Here is a 19,680-nt window from a genome sequence, read left to right as displayed (position 1 = left end):
ATATGTTGAAGTAAAGTCTTCTCCACAAAGTTACCCTTCAGAGCCTCACATTTCTGACAGCATTTCTTGACCTTCTGAATCCCATCATTAGAGAAATCCTGAGATTGTCTTGAGAACCACTGTTCCACTTCCAGAATTACATAATATCTGATTGCCTGCCCTGAACTGGCTTCTTCATCTCAGGGAAGAGAAAGAAGTTGCTGGTTGTGAGATCAGGACAATAGGGAGGATGGGGTAAAATGTAATATCCACATCTGTCAGCTTTCACAGTGGATGCCTGGGTGGAATGTGCAGTTGCATTGTTAACTAGGAGATGGATGCCTTTGCTGATCACAGCATTTTTCTTTCACGACGTCTCACAATTTCTGCAGGAGGTTGCAGTAGTCAGAGCTGGTGATGGTCTCACCCTTTGGAAGGTAATCTGGATTACACCATGACAGTCTCAAATATTTCTGCACCTTAACCATTTTGGGAGAGGAAAGGAGGAGTGTTTCCACTCCTTGCTCATTTCTTTGGTCTCCAGATTGTACAGGTAGACCCAACATTCATCCATAGTCATGAGATGTGCAAATAAATTATCTTCATCCTGCTTCAACAGAGTCAACACCCACTGCAAAAGTTCACATTGAGTTTGCTTGAGAAATGGGGTCAGCAAGCAGGAAGAACCCATCGTGATGACACTTTAGACATGTGCAGCTGCTCATGCATAATCTTCTACACTCTTCTATAACTAATGCCAACTTCTTTCATGATCACTTCAATGGGTAGTCATCTCTCTTCGGGGAAAAGATCCTCCCCTTTCTTCACTATGTCAAGATCATCCATGATTGAGGGTCTCCTGGATTGAGGCTCAGCTGAGAGGGACATGTGACCAGTTTGAAAGCTCCTTTTTCCCCTCACAACATAGTCATATGATGGATTTTCATCACCATAAACGGCAATCATTTCATCATTGATTTGGCGCTGCTGTTACTCTTCCAATGGAGGAACTTTATTATAATGTGGGCATAAGTTTTGTCCATCATGGAGGTTACGTATATCTACAGGCAAGCAAAGAAGTACAACAAGTTGACATAAGTAGCTGTAATTTACAACATTATACACATAAGGATCAAAGATTATGTTGATCAAATTACAAACAGATATCTTGACAACTTAATGGTGATAATTAAAACTTTATGATACCACCATGGGTTTGTGATGGAATGGCAGCACCCGGGATCCCAGAGGTCAGTATACCAACACCGTGATCCTGACCATCATAATGCCGGTAGTGAGGCGAGCTCTAGAAAGCCCCTTGTGGGCTCTGTGGCTACGCGCCCCACAGGTTCTATTCCCACTCTATGGGTATCGTGAACACCCACGAGTGGGAACAGCCCTGGTGCAGCTGTCGGCATTCTCGGCGGTCAGGATCCTGGCATCAGTATTTTGATTGCTGGGATCCCGACTGCTAGTATATTAACTACATTCCCCCATATATCTCACATGAGTTTATTATGTTTCATCACTCACAGTGCCATTAACAGTGGAACACAACTCAAGATGTCACAAATCACTAACGCATTTCATGATAATATTTCCATAGGCCGATTCCTCTGTATTACAAATATCTTCTAACTTTCATTTACGTCATTGAAGAAATTAACAAAGATCAGACAATATTACCCAATGTTACTCTGGGATATCACATATATGATTCTTGTACACAATCCAAGAAAGCTGTAAAGAGTGTCCTCCAGATTTTATCAGGATCAAGGAAGACAATTCCAAACTATTCCTGTATGGGACATAGAAAGTTATCTGGTTTTATTGGAGATCACAGTTCGCTAACAACATTGCCCATGGCACAGATATTGGCATTATACGGATACACACAGGTAAGATATATATATATTTCAATATTATTCATCAACAGTAATTTATCCAGTTCAAATTAATATTCATGGGATGGTTGATACTTTAGATAAATGAAACGACATTGTAAAACGAAGCAAAGTGTGGTGAGAGATATAAAATCTGCACATGTGAACCAAAGCATTTCATTTCTGCATTTTAACAAACTGCTATATTTAGCCAGCATCATAAAGTATGCTTACGTTTTTGTTTATTATGTGTTTATGCACTGTGCATACTCAGAATGTGAATTTATGCAAATGTGAGAATGCTAAATCAAATCCTATCTGCAAGTACTGACCATCATGACCAGAGAGGTGGAAGAGGGGTGTATCAAAAAGACAACATTCAGAAAGGAAAGTCTTATGCAATTTGCCAGATTAATGTATAGACTAGCGCCATCTCATTCTCCTCCTCTTTGTTACTGACAGCAACAAGATGGGTTGTAACATCCATTTCAGGCTGTCACAGGTGGAAGGGAGTGCGCTGCTGCTCTTTTCAATAAGGCAGTCCAAATCCACAGGGCTTGGAGCATGAAATGTCCCTCATTGGGGTCAATGGAGTCAACAGATGTGGTATCCTTGACTAGTTTCTCTGCCTCTCCCAGTGGCAGTCTCTTCAGAAGGAATACGGTATGTAGTTTGTGGTAGCTGGAGCTCTTTATTGATGTGATCAATGTTGTATCAAACAGAGGGGGTGATTCAGACATGATCTCTGGGTTGCTAACTTTGCTGTCCTGCATTCAGATAGTCACTGCCTCCAGGGGGAGTGTAAATTCACTCTGCAAGTGTGTGATCCTATATGTATGTCAAGCTGCTAAAATCCACTGTGTGGATTTTTAATAAAAAATTATAATGACATAGCTAACAAACTAAACAAGTTTTTTTCAATGGTATTTATGAGAGGACCAAATGCTGGGTCTAACACAAAATCTCAACAAAGATAATGTCCCACTGCTAAATGCTTTTTTATGCGAGGAGGTAGTCTGTTACCGATTTAAAAAGTTAAAGATTAATAAGTCACCTGGTCCCGATGGAATTCACCCGAGGGTTCTTATGGAGCTGCACGCTGAACTAACAAGACCTCTATTTTTGATCTTCATGGATTCGGATAAATCGGGTATGGTTCCCAAAGACTGGCGTATAGCGGAGGTAGTGCCGATATTTAAAAAGGGGAGCAAAGCTGAACCAGGTAATTATAGACCAGTTAGTCTTACATCTATAGTGGGGAAAGTATTGGAAGGTATTCTAAGGGACAGTATTAAAAATTTCCTTGAAGCAAATAAGGTAATTAAAAGGAACCAACATGGATTTGTGAAGGACAGATCATGTCAGACCAACTTACTTGGCTTTTATGAAACAGTAAGTGCGAACCTTGATCAGGGTAAGGAGGTGGATGTAATCTTTTTAGACTTTGCCAAAGCTTTTGACACTGTACCACACATGCGTCCTATCTATAAGCTACAAGAAATAGGGCTAGGGAGCACAATATGCACTTGGGTCAGTAATTGGTTAGATAATAGGGAGCAGCGCATTGTGGTCAATGGATCATTTTTAAATTGGACTAAAGTACTAAGTGGTGTGCCACAAGGGTCTGTACTTGGACCACTTTTGTTCAACATTTTCATCAACGACCTATCAGTAGGTCTAGAGAGCATAACGTCAATTTTCGCAGACAATACCAAATTGTGTAAGGTTATAAATACGGAGGGGGATGCTGAGTCTCTTCAGAATGACTTAACTAAACTGGAAGCATCGGCAGCAAAATGGAGAATGAGATTCAACACAGACAAGTGTAAGGTAATGCACTGTGGGGGCAAGACCAAAAATAACACCTTCAAACTAAATGGGGTAATATTAGGGGATTCTGTACTGGAAAAAGACTTAGGGGTTCACATAGATAACAAATTAAGCAGCAGTACCCAAAGTAGGAGTGCAGCAAAGAAGGCTAATAAGATATTAGCATGCATAAAACGGGGAATTGATGCAAGGGACAAGAGTATTAAACTCCCATTATATAAATCACTAGTGAGGCCACATCTTGAATACTGTGTGCAATTTTGGGACAATATTACAAAAAGGATATCCTGGAGCTAGAAAAGGTTCAGAGGCGGGCGACCAAACTTATCAAATGCATGGAGACGCTGGAATACGAGGAAAGGCTTGCAAGGCTAGGCATGTTAACATTGGAAAAGAGGAGACTAAGAGGGGACATGATCAACCTCTACAAATATATAAGGGGTCAATACACAGAGTTTGAGAGGGACCTGTTTTCTATAAGATCAGCACAGAGGACACGTGGTCACTCACTTAGGTTAGAGGAGAGGAGTTTTCGCACATTGAGGCAAAATTTTTCACAGTAAGAACAATACGTGTTTGGAATTCCCTGCCTGAGAGAGTAGTAACGGCGGACTCAGTCAACACCTTTAAGAATGGGTTAGATAAATTCCTATTGGATAATGATATTCAGGGTTATGGTGCATAGGCACGCATTATAGTTGATATAACTAGTCCTAACATAAAAATAACTTATCCTATAATGAGACTGCATAGGAGACCACAAATAGGTTGAACTCAATGGACAATTGTCTTTTTTCAACCTTAGTTACTATGTTACTATGTTACTATAGAAGTCTCTGTGCAGCCCGGTACTTACTCCTCCTACATTGCTATGAGAACAGGCTGATCAGGGGCAGAGATTACATCACACACCCTGCCTAAAATGCTTGGGCAAACATTTGCATTTTTCCAGACACTCCCAGTAAACGGTCAGTTACCACTCGCAAATGGCTTCCTCCTGTCAATCACCTTGTGAATGCCCGTGCAATCAGATTTTTCACACCATCCCATCGCTGACTGGCAATGCCCTTTGTTGCTGTCCAATGCGCATGCGCATTGCAGTGAATATGCATGAATGTATGCGCAGTTACTACCTGATCGCCCGCTGTGCGCTTTTGCACAGCAGCAATCAGGTCTGAATCACCCCCAGAGTATCATGACTCAATTTAATAGTAAACACCTGTGCTCAAGCACATAAAAGGATAATTTGAAACCATTTACCAAAAATGTATATGCATCAGGTCATTTTACAAAATTGCTAAAAAAATAAACCAAAGATTATCAGACATAATTAACAAATATCAATTCTCATTTAAAAATGACATTTCTTGAGACATCTGAACAAAGGATTACATAATATACAAGTCTGAGTATAACAAATTGTACGTATACAGATGCAGCCACACTCATCTATCCTCCATTGTGCGTGTAGTGTGAAAATCTAGTAGGATTACATTTCCCTGAGCCTTGTCGCAGCATGGCGTATTAAGTCGCAATGTAATAAACTGAGTCTCCTTCAGGTGCAATACTGGTGTTTGTCCACAGATGTAACATTTTTCGAACCCAAAATTGCGCATGTCTGAATTCTCCATTGTAAAGTGAAACGATGCTTGTAGTTTTTAGATGCTTTTTTATTTCCATCTCATATGCACTGAACACTATAAAGAAGCATGTTATATTATTGTGGATATACTGTAATGTATGTTTAACAAGCCTTATCACGATAACATTTGTTTTATTACACACTGCAAATTTGGCAGTGCTTGAGCTGGGACACTAATGATCACTCATGATATACTGTGTATTTTACATTACACATCTAATTTTTTTTGGACACCATGACTTGTGCCATGTTCTCGGACATTGCAATTTCATGGTGACAGTGATACAATAATACCATGCTTATACAGTACTATGGCTGGGGCACTCATGATCACTCACAGTAACTACAGTACCAGTATAAGCACAGAAGATGTTTTTTTTGCATTGAGCTGATTGTGTGCGTCTATGCCCCAGTGAAAATGTATATCTGTGTATTGTATATCTGTGTAAAAAGTAGCATTCACAGCTTTTTTCTAATTTTGGCAAAAAAAGTTTTGTCATGCTTCGTATATAGACTCAGACATGCACACAGATATTTGTATAGGATGAATGAGCTATAGAAAAGCTCATTCAAGGAAGGCTTCCCTTTTGGTGCACTCTTTTAATGAAGTTTTGTTAGTTTGTTAAAACGTAACTTTTATTTTTACATTAAGAAATATTGACACTAGTTATAAGAAACTGATTAGTTGACAATACAAAAATATTAAAAACTTGAAATAGATAATTATTCTAAAAAAGTGTAGCAGTACAATTACTTAGTTAAACTAACATCCGAAGAAAAAGGCTATTCTGCGAAAATATTAGGGGTGTGTATATGTGTTAAATACACTCAGTGTTCCACACAGAGTAAATATGTGCTAATTATTTTATTAATATAGGCACAATTTGTGCAAATTTAATGTATTCTGTGTTCCTGGGACACTAATTATGGCAGCAGTCCGGTTCTGCAAATGGGATACTTATGTGGCTAATTAACAGTGTTATGAATAAATACCTTCAAGCTAAATATGAATTATGAGTGTGTGATCCATGCAGAACATATTGTTAATGTCATATAAATTTTGGTTAATGGACCATAGATTACAAAACAGGTATCACTCAATCTGACACAGGTGTGGCAAAATTGCATAAGGTACAGTATTTCATTTCCAATTTCTAAAAGAGTCTCTGTAACAAAGAAGAGTAAAATAATTGTACCTCTAAGAGATATATTAGTGTCAAAACAGAAACAATCAAAGAAGTACTGTTAGCAGAACAATACTAATGCTAATAGTAATATGATATACAGTAAGCTTTGGTTAGCAGGCTAAAGAGTTCAAAAAATGTACAAGAATTGTATCAATCAATCTGACACATGTGACAAAGATGCAATTTTGTTTTACCACTCTCTAGAAGAATTTTTGTAACAAAAATCTATCAATATTAGACACCTTCAAGAGATACATTTGTATCAGACAAGATATAATCCAAAAGGATAGAAATCATGTGAACATATAGCCAAATAGGAAAATACACACTGATAATCTTAATGAAAAAAAGTCACAGGATTAATCCTGGTAATTACCAGTACACACATTAAAGGCCAGAGACCCACCAATCAGTATTTGAGGTAATTAGTTCCTTCAATAATACTAATTACACACACACAGAGAAAGTAGATAGATAATTTGTGTTAATTTGCAATTGCTTACATTCTATGATATGAAAATAGAAAAAAATATCTTTGTTAAAATGGGGTACCCATTCTGCTGTTATCCCATGTGCTATAATAGCTGTGAATGGATATAATGAGAGTAGGGGACGACCATACACTGAGATTAAAGGAAAGAAAAGTAGCGCCAACTTCTGCTGTCCCGTAACTAAATCGTTGCCTGCCCCTGGTGTTTAATACATTGCAGGGGGAAGCTCCAGTAAGTGGGGTTGAGAGAGTCGGCTGAGGTACCTGAATGTAGAGAGGTGGAGTGTTTGGTTAGATCTCACAGATTATTTGCGGTAGTTGAAGCCGTTCTGTTTATGGAGATGCCACTCCTTGTTACCTCTAAGTGTAATGGAGAGGGGAGCCGTAGCGTGGCCTGGCTGTAGGGATGCCGCTCTTTGCTGCCTCAAAATATAGCAGAGAAGGAAGCCGTAGCGTGACCTGGCTATGCTGCTTTCCACTGCCTACTCTGACCGCTGCCGGGTGCCGGGTGACGTGAGCACTACACGTACCTGAGAACGCCCTCACCGATAGACGTAAATTTCACACTGGTGCTTGTTCACATTGGAGCACACAGATATACCAATCAGTTGTGAAAAAGCTGTGTTTGCTGCTTTTTACACAGATATGCCATGCAATTGTGGCTTTTAAAATTACAAGAGTCATACTAAGACACAATCACACATTTACACACAGTGTACTGGCTGTGTTGTGTTTATAATTTACTAAGCAGTACACCCAGTCCGTGAATCACAAGTTTCATAGGGGTGAGATTGAGGGTGGGTGAGGCTGCCTATTAAAGCAATTGGGGAAGCCCGGGAAGAAGTACAGTAGACTCATTTGCAAAGCCACACTTGTATTGTATATCTGTATAAAAAGTAGCAACCACCGCTTTTTCTTTCTTCCTCTGCTTCACAAATATCTTCCTCCCTTGTGGGATTCCTGATCTAGTACATTGAATCTGTTCTGCTGTTTCCAAATTGGATATACTGCAGACCCTACTATGAAAAGACTGATTTTCCTGTGATAAGTGATAATTGTACATTTGAGCTCATACTTTATATAAAGTGGAGTTTTTATGTATTTCTTATTTGCGTTATTAAAGCTTATGTGGTTTATGTGACTAAATTATTTACTAATGCTTATCATAATGGTAACACATAGTGCACTTTTTTATAAGGTAATTTTTAAACCTAGAGTTTTCTAAAGTATAGAAGGTATCAGGCCTCATCACTCAGCACATAGGGGGTCATTCCGAGTTGATCGCTAGCTGCATTTCTTCACTGTGCAGCGATGAGGCTAAAAAATTACACTTCTGCGCATGTGTATGCGGCGCAATGCGCACGTGCGACATACTATTACAATGAACGATGTAGTTTTACACAGGGTCTAGCGAAGCTTTTCAGTTGCACTACTGGCCGCAGAGTGATTGACATGAAGTGGGAATTTCTGGGTGTCAACTGACCGTTTTCAGGGAGTGTTTGGAAAAACGCAGTCATGGCTGGACGAATGCAGGGAGTGTTTGTGACGTCAAAACGAACTGAAAAGTCTGAAGTGACCGCAAGTGCTGAGTAGGTCTGAAGCTACTCTGAAACTGCACAAATTTTTTTGTAGCCACTTTGCGATCCTTTCGTTGGCACTTCTGCTAAGCTAAAATACACTCCCAGTGGGTGGCGGCATAGCATTTACACGGCAGCTAAAAACTGCTAGCGAGCGATCAACTCGGAATGACCACCATAGTAAGAAGAAGGGAACAAGGCAGCATATAGGATTGCCAGGACACACAGGACATATGCACCAAGTACTTTGAGTACATTATTACACACATATAGGGTCTGATTCATGTTTGTAAGTAAAGCCAAAAACCAAGAACCTGGGCGAAATCATGCTGCACTGCAGGGGGGGCAGATGTAACATGTGCAGAGAGAGTTAGATTTGGGTGTGGTGCGTTAAATCTGAAATCTACATTGCAGTGTAAAAATAAAGCAGTCTGACACCTGTGTGCTACATGCAGAAGCAGCCAGTATTTACCCTGCACAGATAATATAAATGTATTTGCTCCCCTGGCATTGCAACATGGTTTGTTCCATACACAAAGTTACTTTCTTTTTGTGCTCTACTTACAACCATGAATCAGGCCCATTGTGTACAGTGGGTAATCGGTGAGCAGCCATCTGTGTAAAGTCTATACTGTGTATGCAAAGTATGGACAACAAATTAATAGGGATATCAATCAGCTAATGTTATTGTTAAATGTAGCACTTTCCATACTCAAAGTTATTTTAAGACAATGACAAATTCAGGTCATGAGGGTGACCAAAGAACAGCTTTTAGTGTTCTCCGTCTATTTCATCATGTTGCACAATCTTTGAAACTGTTTTCTTTCAAATGTTGTGTTTTTGTGTAGATCAGCTATGGAGCAACCAGTTATCTTCTCAGTGACCGCAACCTCTATCCAACGTTCTACCGCACAGTACAAGGGGACCGGGCCAGTTATTCTGTGCTATCAAGTCTGATCGAGTTGTTTGGATGGACATGGGTTGGAGTTTTAGCTTCTGATGATGACAGTGGTAATGAAGAAATTCAGCTTCTGACGGAATATCTGACTTCCAGAAGTGTCTGTGTTGCCTACATAATAAAAATAAAGCATTCCAAATTAGATGTCTTACATGAAATAAACAAGGAGAGAGCTAATACTCTTAGAAAGTCATCTGCCCAGGTTATAATACTCTGCGGGACATATTCTTCATTTTTAGCTGATCTTTTAACAATATTGACAGATGTGATCGCTGATAAGACTCTAGTGTTTGGTCCAACATTTGCCTTAATCCCATTTCTAATGGAACATTACATGGATGTATTTAATGGAAGTTTGGCCCTTCAACCTTCATCTCTGACCATGCGGGATATGAGAAGTTTCTATGACAGTTTCCAGCCTTTGAATCACCCAGAGGACAAGTTATTAGAACATATATGGCTTTTCTGGGCGAATTGTTTGTCACGTGATAAAAATATAAATAACTTGTATAGCGAAGTATATCAGAAATCACTCTGCAACTGTCCTGGGAGGAAACGTATAACAGAGTTTGCTAGTTTTCACAGCCCAGGACTGACTGATCGAGTATATAAAGCAGTTTATTCCATGGCACATGCTTTACATAATATGCATATGTACTTAGGTGGACAGTCTCCTCAAAACATGTATCCTTCCTATAGATATAGACATCAGGTAAGTATGTAATTTATTACTACAATGACAGTAATTTTTAGCACATACCACATGCAAATGCAGTCACAGTTCTGCCAATGTAGTAGGGTTTCTTAAAAATTTACTGTCAAAACTGTAGGAGAGGCATATACAGTATCGCATAGAATATATAATATTTAAGGACAATTGCATATTTAAAGGCAAGTACGTAGGTCACTGTCACACTGCATTCCATAGACCTCAGATGCAGACCTCATCACTTACCATTACAGCTGCTGATGGTACTACAACACTGATCACCAAGCTTTCATCCCATGCTATCTTCTGCTGCAGCTCCGTCTACTGCCATCTCCATTGCAGCTGCTCCTTGTCACAGCCAGCACCTGCAAAATAGTATTGCTGGTAACCCTAGAATGTTTCAGGGGGAACTACCCACAGGTGCTGGAGAATGGGTGACGCTATGCTTGTCTGAATCAGCTGACCACTGTGCCATCAATTTAATCAAGCCACCCAGCTTCTTACATACTGCTTCATCTCCAACTCCAGGCCCTGACCACAGCCCAGGAACACAAGCTAATCAAGATCTGACAGACACAAAATCCCCCCCAAATGCTCCAAAGCACTGTTAGAAAACCAAGCCTCTGACACTATAAGGGCAATAAGCCTAAAAGTTATATTACAGGGTAATGAATCTAGTAACAATCTTTGGGGCCCCTAGCTGAGACCACCACATAAGTCGTAACCAAGAGTTGAGCTAGCCACCATAACTCAAACAAACTCACTGAAAACCTTAAAAAATTCTTCAAATACAAACCATGTACAAGGGGTCCTCATCAAGAGAGTGACCGCTGATTGCCCAAGTAAAAGTGTGGAAATCTAAAATACAGTAGCAAATGTTTACCTTCGAACACATAACCCTTTGTTAAGGGGAGGAGACTCTCAAACAAGGATCAATAAGAGAAGGACAGAAAAGTAGACCAACTAACCATTAGATGACAGGCATCCATATTGTAAACAATATTGTAACACATTAATAAAGTCAGCTAACACAAGGAGGGAAAGGAGGGATGGAGGAATTGTGTGGAGGTGGGCGGGGACAACTTTGCCCAGGTGAAATCTTGTAAAAAACTGACAGTAGTACAATAGCCATTCAGTCTCCATGGTTCAGGATGAAAACAGGGCAAAATCCCTTGAGACCACACCACTAATGGTGACAAATGGCAAAAAGCTCCAAAGTTAAATAAAGATAGGAAAAATGCCAATTAAGAAAACTAACAAAAATCCAGACAGTGACTGGGAAAGTTTAAACAAAATGTGGAAATGTAGTCTCTCAATGCAATGGACACTACAGGTCTGAGAGAGTACGAACCTTATGGTCCCAATGGGAATCAAGTTGGGACACCTAAGTGGCAGCATGCCATGATGGAAGAGCCAATGGAACAAAAATTAGTTACCTCAGAACCATCAAATGCATTAACCATGCACCCTCATCTGGAATTCCAGAAAACAAGTAGGCAGTAACAGCAAACCCGGGCAAAACAGAAAGTCAGCAAAAAGGATGCAGAGGAGCCCCATGACCACAACCCAGTTGATCTGGTTTCAGGAATTGCAAGCCACATAAACGGAATCAGGATCAGACACTTCAGCATTAGTGGGATGCATGCTTGGAATCAACAACAAACTCGCCAATGTAAAATGCCTTGTAAAAGGCCATTATAAAGGCGAGCCAAGACAAACAGTACCAATAAAGAGGAAAAACAATGGGCATAAAGGTCAAACTAAATGAAACAGTTTAATAGGGTAAGTGGCATAAAACTAGCTAGTTAAATTTGAATATTGGAAATGGCAATTAGGAAAACCACAAAGATACACAGACAATGACGATGATATTGGAAATACACCGTGGGCATATTATGGCTCAGTGCCTAAGCCTGTGGAATTCTGGGATGGGGGCAGATGTGTCAACTACTTTTCAAAAATGATTGGGCACCGTTATCTCTACAGGAAATCGATAGACAATAAAACAATGCTGGAGCTCTCAATGGAACAGACAAACTGTGACAGACCAATAATCAGTATGCATCAAAATGCATGCTCAGCGGATATACAGCAACCAATATTTCTGAAACATCTTCACTGGGCAAATCCAGGAGTCAGCACAGGGATGCAGAGGAGCTTAGTGACCATGGCCAGCTGTTGCACCTCAGAGGCTCACAACCCTGACAAACTGCATTGGACATAAGGTCATGAGACCTCAGCAAAGGCAGGACGGCATGCTTAAAAGATGGCAACAAACTAGCTGATGCAAAGGATGCAAAGAACATCAAAAAACACCAATATAAGGCGGAACAGTGCCAACAGCTGAAGAATCATGATAAGACTATCTGTCACCCAAATTATGTATACAATATGCTGCCATTCCAGATGTTCCAACAGCACAATGAACTAGTCCAATGCAGGCACAAGTGTGAGGGTAAAGGGTGAACCACAACTCCTGTCTATCCACCAAGAATAGCTATCACTGAACACCTCAAACACGTGGATATGAGAAGCCAGCAGTGTGTGTCTGATTACGACATTTGCATACAATCTCAGATTTGATGCGACCAAAGATGCAGCGCAGACTTGATATTGGGGTAACCTGCATACAGCCTGCATTGCGGGCGCCCTCCTCTCCAGCAGCTAGTAGACTCTGGCAAAGTGCCAGAATCTACTGCGCATATCTCCGGGAACTTGGCGCCAGTGCCTTGTTCCCAGGGACAACCCCAGTGAGCATGTGCAAATCACTTGAAATTGGCCCCAGCGTCCATTTTCCAAGTGATTTGTGCCCGCACTGTAGGGCCGCCACGGGACTACGGAGGGGTAAGTATACTATATGGGTGAAGTGTGTGTGGTGTGGGCCCCCTTGGACCTAGGGGCCCAAGTGCTCCAAACACACTGCACCCATTATAGAAACGCCTATGCCTGATATGTTCCCACCTCTTAATCATGTTCTATGTGAAGCTCAACTCAGACACATATAACTTGGCTGCTTCTGTTCAACCCAGATTGGATTCACTCATCTCTAGTATCTGTATAATTTGCCAGTATTTATCTATATATCCATAGTACAACTTTGTAGTCTCTGTTACTCAGCATATACTGTGTTCTACTACATGTTATTGTCCAAAGTTTGTAAAGTAAAGCTCTTTGCAATATTACTTGTATTTTACAGCTACATCGCTATTTGCGGAATGAGAGACGTGTGGATGGGGAGCCAGTATTTAATAACAATGGAGATTTTGCTACTCAATATAAAATAGTAAATTGGCAAGTTACCAAACACGGCTTCTTGGTAGCACATGTTGGCCGTACACTGAAACATGATGAAAATTTCCACAACTTTTCCATTCAGCTGAATAAAATTGTGTGGAAAAATAACATCAATGAGGTCACAGTTGTATATGTCACCTTTTATTTATTATTTAGTATAACAGTGTATTATCTGCCATGTCCATTAGAGAACTTTCATGGAGACATTTATTTCCTTTCTGTGATTTCCAGGAAGCACTCTCTGTGTTATATATTTTACTCTTGCCTCATACTTAATGCACCAGTGCCTAGAACACAGGTTTACACATCCTAAAGGAGTAAGGCAAATATCACTCAGTCCCTGATTAGTATCTTAGATAAAAAGGTCTGATCTACAGAAGATAAGAAAGTTGTAATGATAATCTCAGAACGACAATAAAAACATAAATTAGCTTTGCTGATAAATGTGAAATGATTTAGCCAATGTGTTATATATAATAATCATTTATTTCATAGATTATTAAATACATAGATTGCAAAATATCAGTTCCACTGAGTGTTTTCCTACAAAGAAATGTATCTGTCACAATGGGGGTCATTCCGAGTTGTTCGCTCGTTATTTTTTTGTCGCAACGGAGCGAATAGTCGCTAATGCGCATGCGCAATGTCCGCAGTGCGACTGCGCCAGGTAAATTTGCTATGCAGTTAGGAATTTTACTCACGGCATTACGAGGTTTTTTCTTTGTTCTGGTGATCGTAATGTGATTGACAGGAAGTGGGTGTTTCTGGGCGGAAACGGAGGAGTGTCTGGGCGAACGCTGGGTGTGTTTGTGACGTCAAACCAGGAACGACAAGCACTGAACTGATCGCAGATGCCGAGTAAGTCTGGAGCTACTCAGAAACTGCTAAGAAGTGTCTATTCGCAATTCTGCTAATCTTTCGTTCGCAATTTTGATAAGCTAAGATTCACTCCCAGTAGGCGGCGGCTTAGCGTGTGCAAAGCTGCTAAAAGCAGCTTGCGAGCGAACAACTCTGAATGACCACCAATGAGTATAAAAGCACTGGAACAATAAATCTGTGAATTGAGCTACGGTCAATCAGGAGTCCAATTCAGCTTTATAAACCTCATTAATCAGAAACAAATAATTTGCCATGGGATAAATACACAGAAAAGTGTCATATGTGTGAAAACCTTTTTTTTCCAAAGGCATTCACAGCAAAATAAGTCAGTGTGAATAGTTTATACAGCATTGGATTAATATGCGTATGGACTCCATCAGTGTCAGACAAATGTATCAGCTGTAATAATCCCCTCTGTATCAGGAGTGAGAAAATATCAATCTTTAAGGCTTGCGTGATGTGCAACCACCTGTATAGATATCACTATCAGGAATTAGCAGAGCCTATCCGGAGTTTCTCTGTATTTGCTGGTTATCCCCTTTTTCTGCAGGAAGTGACACTGAATGAGCATGTTCCCTCTGGTTGCTTTGCTCTCCTGGGTTAAAGACTGTAAATTGCTGGGAGCCAGCATGATATCGTAGCAGTAAATGATTGAAGAACAATGATGTCCTTTGATAGATTTATTGCATGTGAAGTATACAGGGGCTCACCATAAAAACACTGTATTATGAACTGATAATAAACACATTGATTTCATCTTATATACCTTCATTACAGTATTATATAGACCAATCAAATTAACAGGCCAATCATTTACATAGACAAATCATATTTCAAATATCAAAATATATTATTAATTCATAACCTCCCTTTATGGGGAATTTCCAATTAATTAGCTCAACATCTTGTGATTATGACTTTAGTACCAAAAATACATTTTACCTCTCACCTACTTTTAATTGCCTTATTCTGCAGTATACTTTCTAAACCGCAGCCTTATGAAATACAGGGGGTCATTCCGAGTTCATCGCTTGCTACGGATTTTCGCAGTGCAACGATTATGGCAGAACGGGGCTAATCTGTGCATGCGTATGCACCGCGTCGTACGAGTAAAAGAGCATTGTGGTTTTGCACAGGTTCTAGCGACGCTTCCATTCGCATTGCTGAACGCAAGGAGATTGACAGGAAGTGGGACTTTCTGGGTGTCAAATGACCGTTTTCTGGGAGTGTTTGGAAAAACCCAGGCGTGGCTGGGCGTTTGCTGGGCGGGCACTCCTGCAAAGTGAAAGTACAGTCCCCCATGGTCGGTGACTATGCGTTTGCACGGCTGCTGAAAGTAGTTAGCGAGCGATCAACTCGGAATGAGGGCCAATGTGCAGCTGACCTCACTTCTTTATTTCTAACTCAAATAATTTGTTTCTGCAAACACATATTACATTTAAAGCAACAGTTTCTTTTGAACAATAGACAAACTGAAATCCAGCTTCCATTTTGTGTATTCATTTATCCATATCATTCCTCTCTCTGCCAATATATTTGGCACTCTAATACGCAAACCTTTAGGTTCCAATTCACAATTTCTAGTGAGGGCTAGGTAGACACACAAAACAGGTAAAGGGTATTTTCATGGCGCTGGGGTTGGCATCAATGCTCGCCACACTGGATGGGAGATCCTTACCTTTTATGTGAACCTTCCAGTGTCGGCTGAAATGGTTTTGATACAGTTAATTGAAATGTGTCTGTATTTCATGTAGAACATAATCACCCTTGTCAGTTTCCACCTTGTTATCCATCTCATAAATGAAATTAAAATTCTGGGTACCTTCCCTACCTTCCTCTAAAGTCTGATATACAGGGTCAACCTCCATGAGCTGCAAGCTTTCATATGACCTTTTCATGTCTGCACAAACCACTCGTCTTTCTTGCTGCTCCTGACTATTCTTTTGAGCTACCTGATCCATTGGACCTTCCTGATCTATCACTACAATGGTAATTTCTTGGTGAACTTCCTAAATCCTTTACAACATTGCACACAAACTACAGGACCACACTTGATGGTAAAGTATATGAGTCCCACAATAAGGGCAGCAAACACAATATACTGTATTATAAAAAAAAGTTTTGCAATACTACCTCCCAATGATCCAAGTCTATCCCAACCTTCACCAGCTCTTATCTTCCTCATTTCCTACTGCAACTCTCCTACTTTGCTTAAATGAGCACCTATTTCAGCCCTGTGATCTTCAATATAAGTGCAGCATTCTTGTCCTACCACTGCACATATGCCACCTTCTTCTGCCAACAAGTGATCCAACGTCATTCTATTCTGTAAAGCCACCTTTCTCACCTGAACAATTTCTTTCACTGTCTGATTGATTGATACCACCAATTCCCCTATCATCTTATGTACCATCTTAAATATTGACAGTACTATCCAGTACTGTCAATATTTGGGACACAATCTTTCCACAAGATAAAGGACAATGGAAACAAAGTGCCAGCAGTTTGTTCACTATCAGAAAGATTATTAGTGGCTCTCACAAAGGGGACTGCATAGGAGAATACACAATGTCCTTCAGCACCTAAAGGAATCAATGAGTATGCCCATTTTCCACAAACTCAATACATGTTTTTAGGCTAGGGCATTCCAAACATTTTAGTATAAATCACTCCTATATATATCATAAAGTACCCAGCATTGTTACCATTGGCATCTCCACATGAGCTGTTGTCAGGAGTACCCTAATTTCTTGGTAAGTGAAACAAAATATTGTTAGCCATTAATACTCCATTTGCATCTATTGAATGCCATCAGGTTCTGAGGTCGTTCAGTGACATTTTAACTACAAATGTAGCTCCAGTGAAGTTAGTGTACCCTAAGTTTTGTCCTTTCACCTTCAATACTTTCCCATCTGAGTCTATAATCTCTCTCTGGCTATACTTTTCACACCCCAAGAAAGTTTGTCTGCAAATGTCTGTGATCTGTCTTTAATGCAAAATCCCCTCTGTTAAATAACTGAACTTCTGATTGCACACTTCTCCCTTTGCCAACTGATATAGTGTGTAGCATTTAAGAGCAATATCATCAAGGCCTGTAGTCAGGATTTGGCATGCACGCATTTGTGAAGTATGCATTTGTTAAGTATGCATGTTAAGGATGAAGTTAGAACTGGAGCTTGAACTGGATTTGTACTTTGGACTATGCTAGAATCTCTAATTAAATTAATTCACCAAACACTGCATCTCAGGATCGTTATGTGGCCTCTCTTCACCTCTGCCATGAGAACACCAGGACCAATGCCTACTACTCCTCTGTCCAAGAACTTCATGAATGCCCCTGGGACTGCCCTTCAAGCTGAGCAGGGAACTGAGGTGTGTGCGCACCAGGACCAGACTTTGCTCATCATTTTCATTGGACATTAGTGTGCTCCCCACATTATCACACCCACCTGCACTGCTCTCATAAGACCAGGACATTTATAATTTTCACAAAATAATGTTAGTACAGTTTTCCTGCAAATGTGTTTTTCTCTTCTTTTTTCTTCTTACAGCATACTTCCACCCCACTGAATGCTATTCCTGTAATGTTTAATTCCACTGATTGCACACCCTGCCAGCAGCAACCTATGCAGTGCTCCCCACATGGCTGCCTCAGATGGTTCCTCCGTGGGCAGGGTGTGCTTCATTTGGATCTTTCCATGCAGGGTATACCATACTCCTACACACATGTCAGTTTTCCCATATATGCATTTGGTCCTTGTATGGCTCATCTCCCACTGTGTAACCTTCATAGTGTGCCCAACATGGCTGCCTTATGTGGTGCGCTTTTGGATGGGATGAAAAATACATGGACCTGGTGGTTTTGTTGGAACCCTACTCTGAACTTTAGCACTCTACAATCTCCCCATTTTGTGTTATCTCTTCTAGTGGTGGACTATTCCATCCTGGGTACTCCTACGCAGTGCGCCCAAGATGGCTGCCACATCTGGTACTTTGTGAGGGTGGAATACACAACCCTTGGAGTTTATTACCCAAAATGCCTACACCAATCATGCATTATGCTTTCTGTGTGCTCAAGGTTTTCTTTTATGTCTGTGTGGTTTATCTTTTGATGTATTACTTAAATCTTCTGTATTATGTGCATTGTTTGAGTTCAAGATGGTGCCGAGGATGGTTGCCTCAGTGCTGCTCTGCCAATCAGCCTTCATTTTTACATGTATAATATGTCTAATATGTCGAGTCTATCATACAGTTGCAATGTGAAGTATGAACTCATATGTGTAATGTTTGTAATGAATGCTACGTTCTTCACCCTTCTTATACTATGTATTCCTCCTTCATATTGCTGCTTTGCGATGCATTTTACCACAACAAATTCCTAGTGTGCACCTGGACAACAAAGCTGATTCTGATTCTGATTATGTACATTGGGGTGTGATTTTTCATTTATATTTAAGCAGAATCAGGTTTCCCTGTGGCTGCAGTTACTTGTAGAGCAGGCACAGAAAGCAAGCCTGCTTCTGAGACATACAAATATGGAAAGTCTACTATATTGTGTAACTTAGGTGTATTGTTGGCATACGTGTGACTACCATTTTTCAGCTTATGACAAGACCATTCCCTGTCCATCATGTCTGGCGTGCTTATGTAATGAGACAGAAAGGGTTTACCTGCATCTACACTGGTAGGTAGGTGGGTACAAATCCAACAGTTACTATTGTTAAGAGTCTCTGCAATTCTGCTATGCATTGCTATCATAGAGTTACCTATAAACTCATCTCTGTCATTCTGTTTTTGTAGGAATCTGTGTACATGTTCTCTGCCTAGCATACTAGTGCTATATTTTTAATTACCTGTATCACTGGTCATGTTTTTACCAGAAACCGGAGTGTAAATACCAAACTCAAGCAGAATGACTATTACTGTTATCAGAAATGCCTATGAGATAATGCACCCCCACAGTCCATAGTCTGGCCTTTGTCCAATCAACATCATTCTATTTAACATTGCCTTTGGTGTCTTTGATCTTCACAGTGCTCATATAGGAGTTATAAACTCTCCACAGAGATACTGCATTGGCAAGTGGTTCTAGGGATTTTTGCGCCAGAACCACTAACTTGCTGGTTTCACTGGTGAAGTGACAAGGCCGTGTCTTGGATAATATCTTCCACTTGTGCTGTCTTAGGAGATGTGACTTTTCTGCAATGAGTGCAGTGGATCCACAATTTCTTCTCCTTTATCTTAACAGCAGT

General features: G+C 40.3%; 1 protein-coding gene across 1 annotated transcript in view; it reads left to right on the top strand.

Annotated features, from left to right (window-relative positions):
• Window positions 1-19,680, top strand: part of LOC134910772 (uncharacterized) — an 80,388-nt gene that overhangs the window by 38,042 nt on the left and 22,666 nt on the right. The window contains exons 7-10 of the mRNA XM_063919156.1: window positions 1,586-1,877; window positions 9,437-10,258; window positions 11,564-11,747; window positions 12,091-12,312. Coding sequence (XP_063775226.1) covers window positions 1,586-1,877; window positions 9,437-10,258; window positions 11,564-11,747; window positions 12,091-12,312 — 1,520 coding nt within the window. The remainder of the gene's footprint in view (window positions 1-1,585; window positions 1,878-9,436; window positions 10,259-11,563; window positions 11,748-12,090; window positions 12,313-19,680) is intronic.

This window comes from Pseudophryne corroboree, chromosome 4 (genome assembly GCF_028390025.1).
Source record: "Pseudophryne corroboree isolate aPseCor3 chromosome 4, aPseCor3.hap2, whole genome shotgun sequence".
NCBI classification, from domain to species: Eukaryota; Metazoa; Chordata; class Amphibia; order Anura; family Myobatrachidae; genus Pseudophryne; species Pseudophryne corroboree.
Note: the sequence above shows the minus strand (reverse complement) of the source record. Positions and strands in the feature narration are given on the sequence as shown.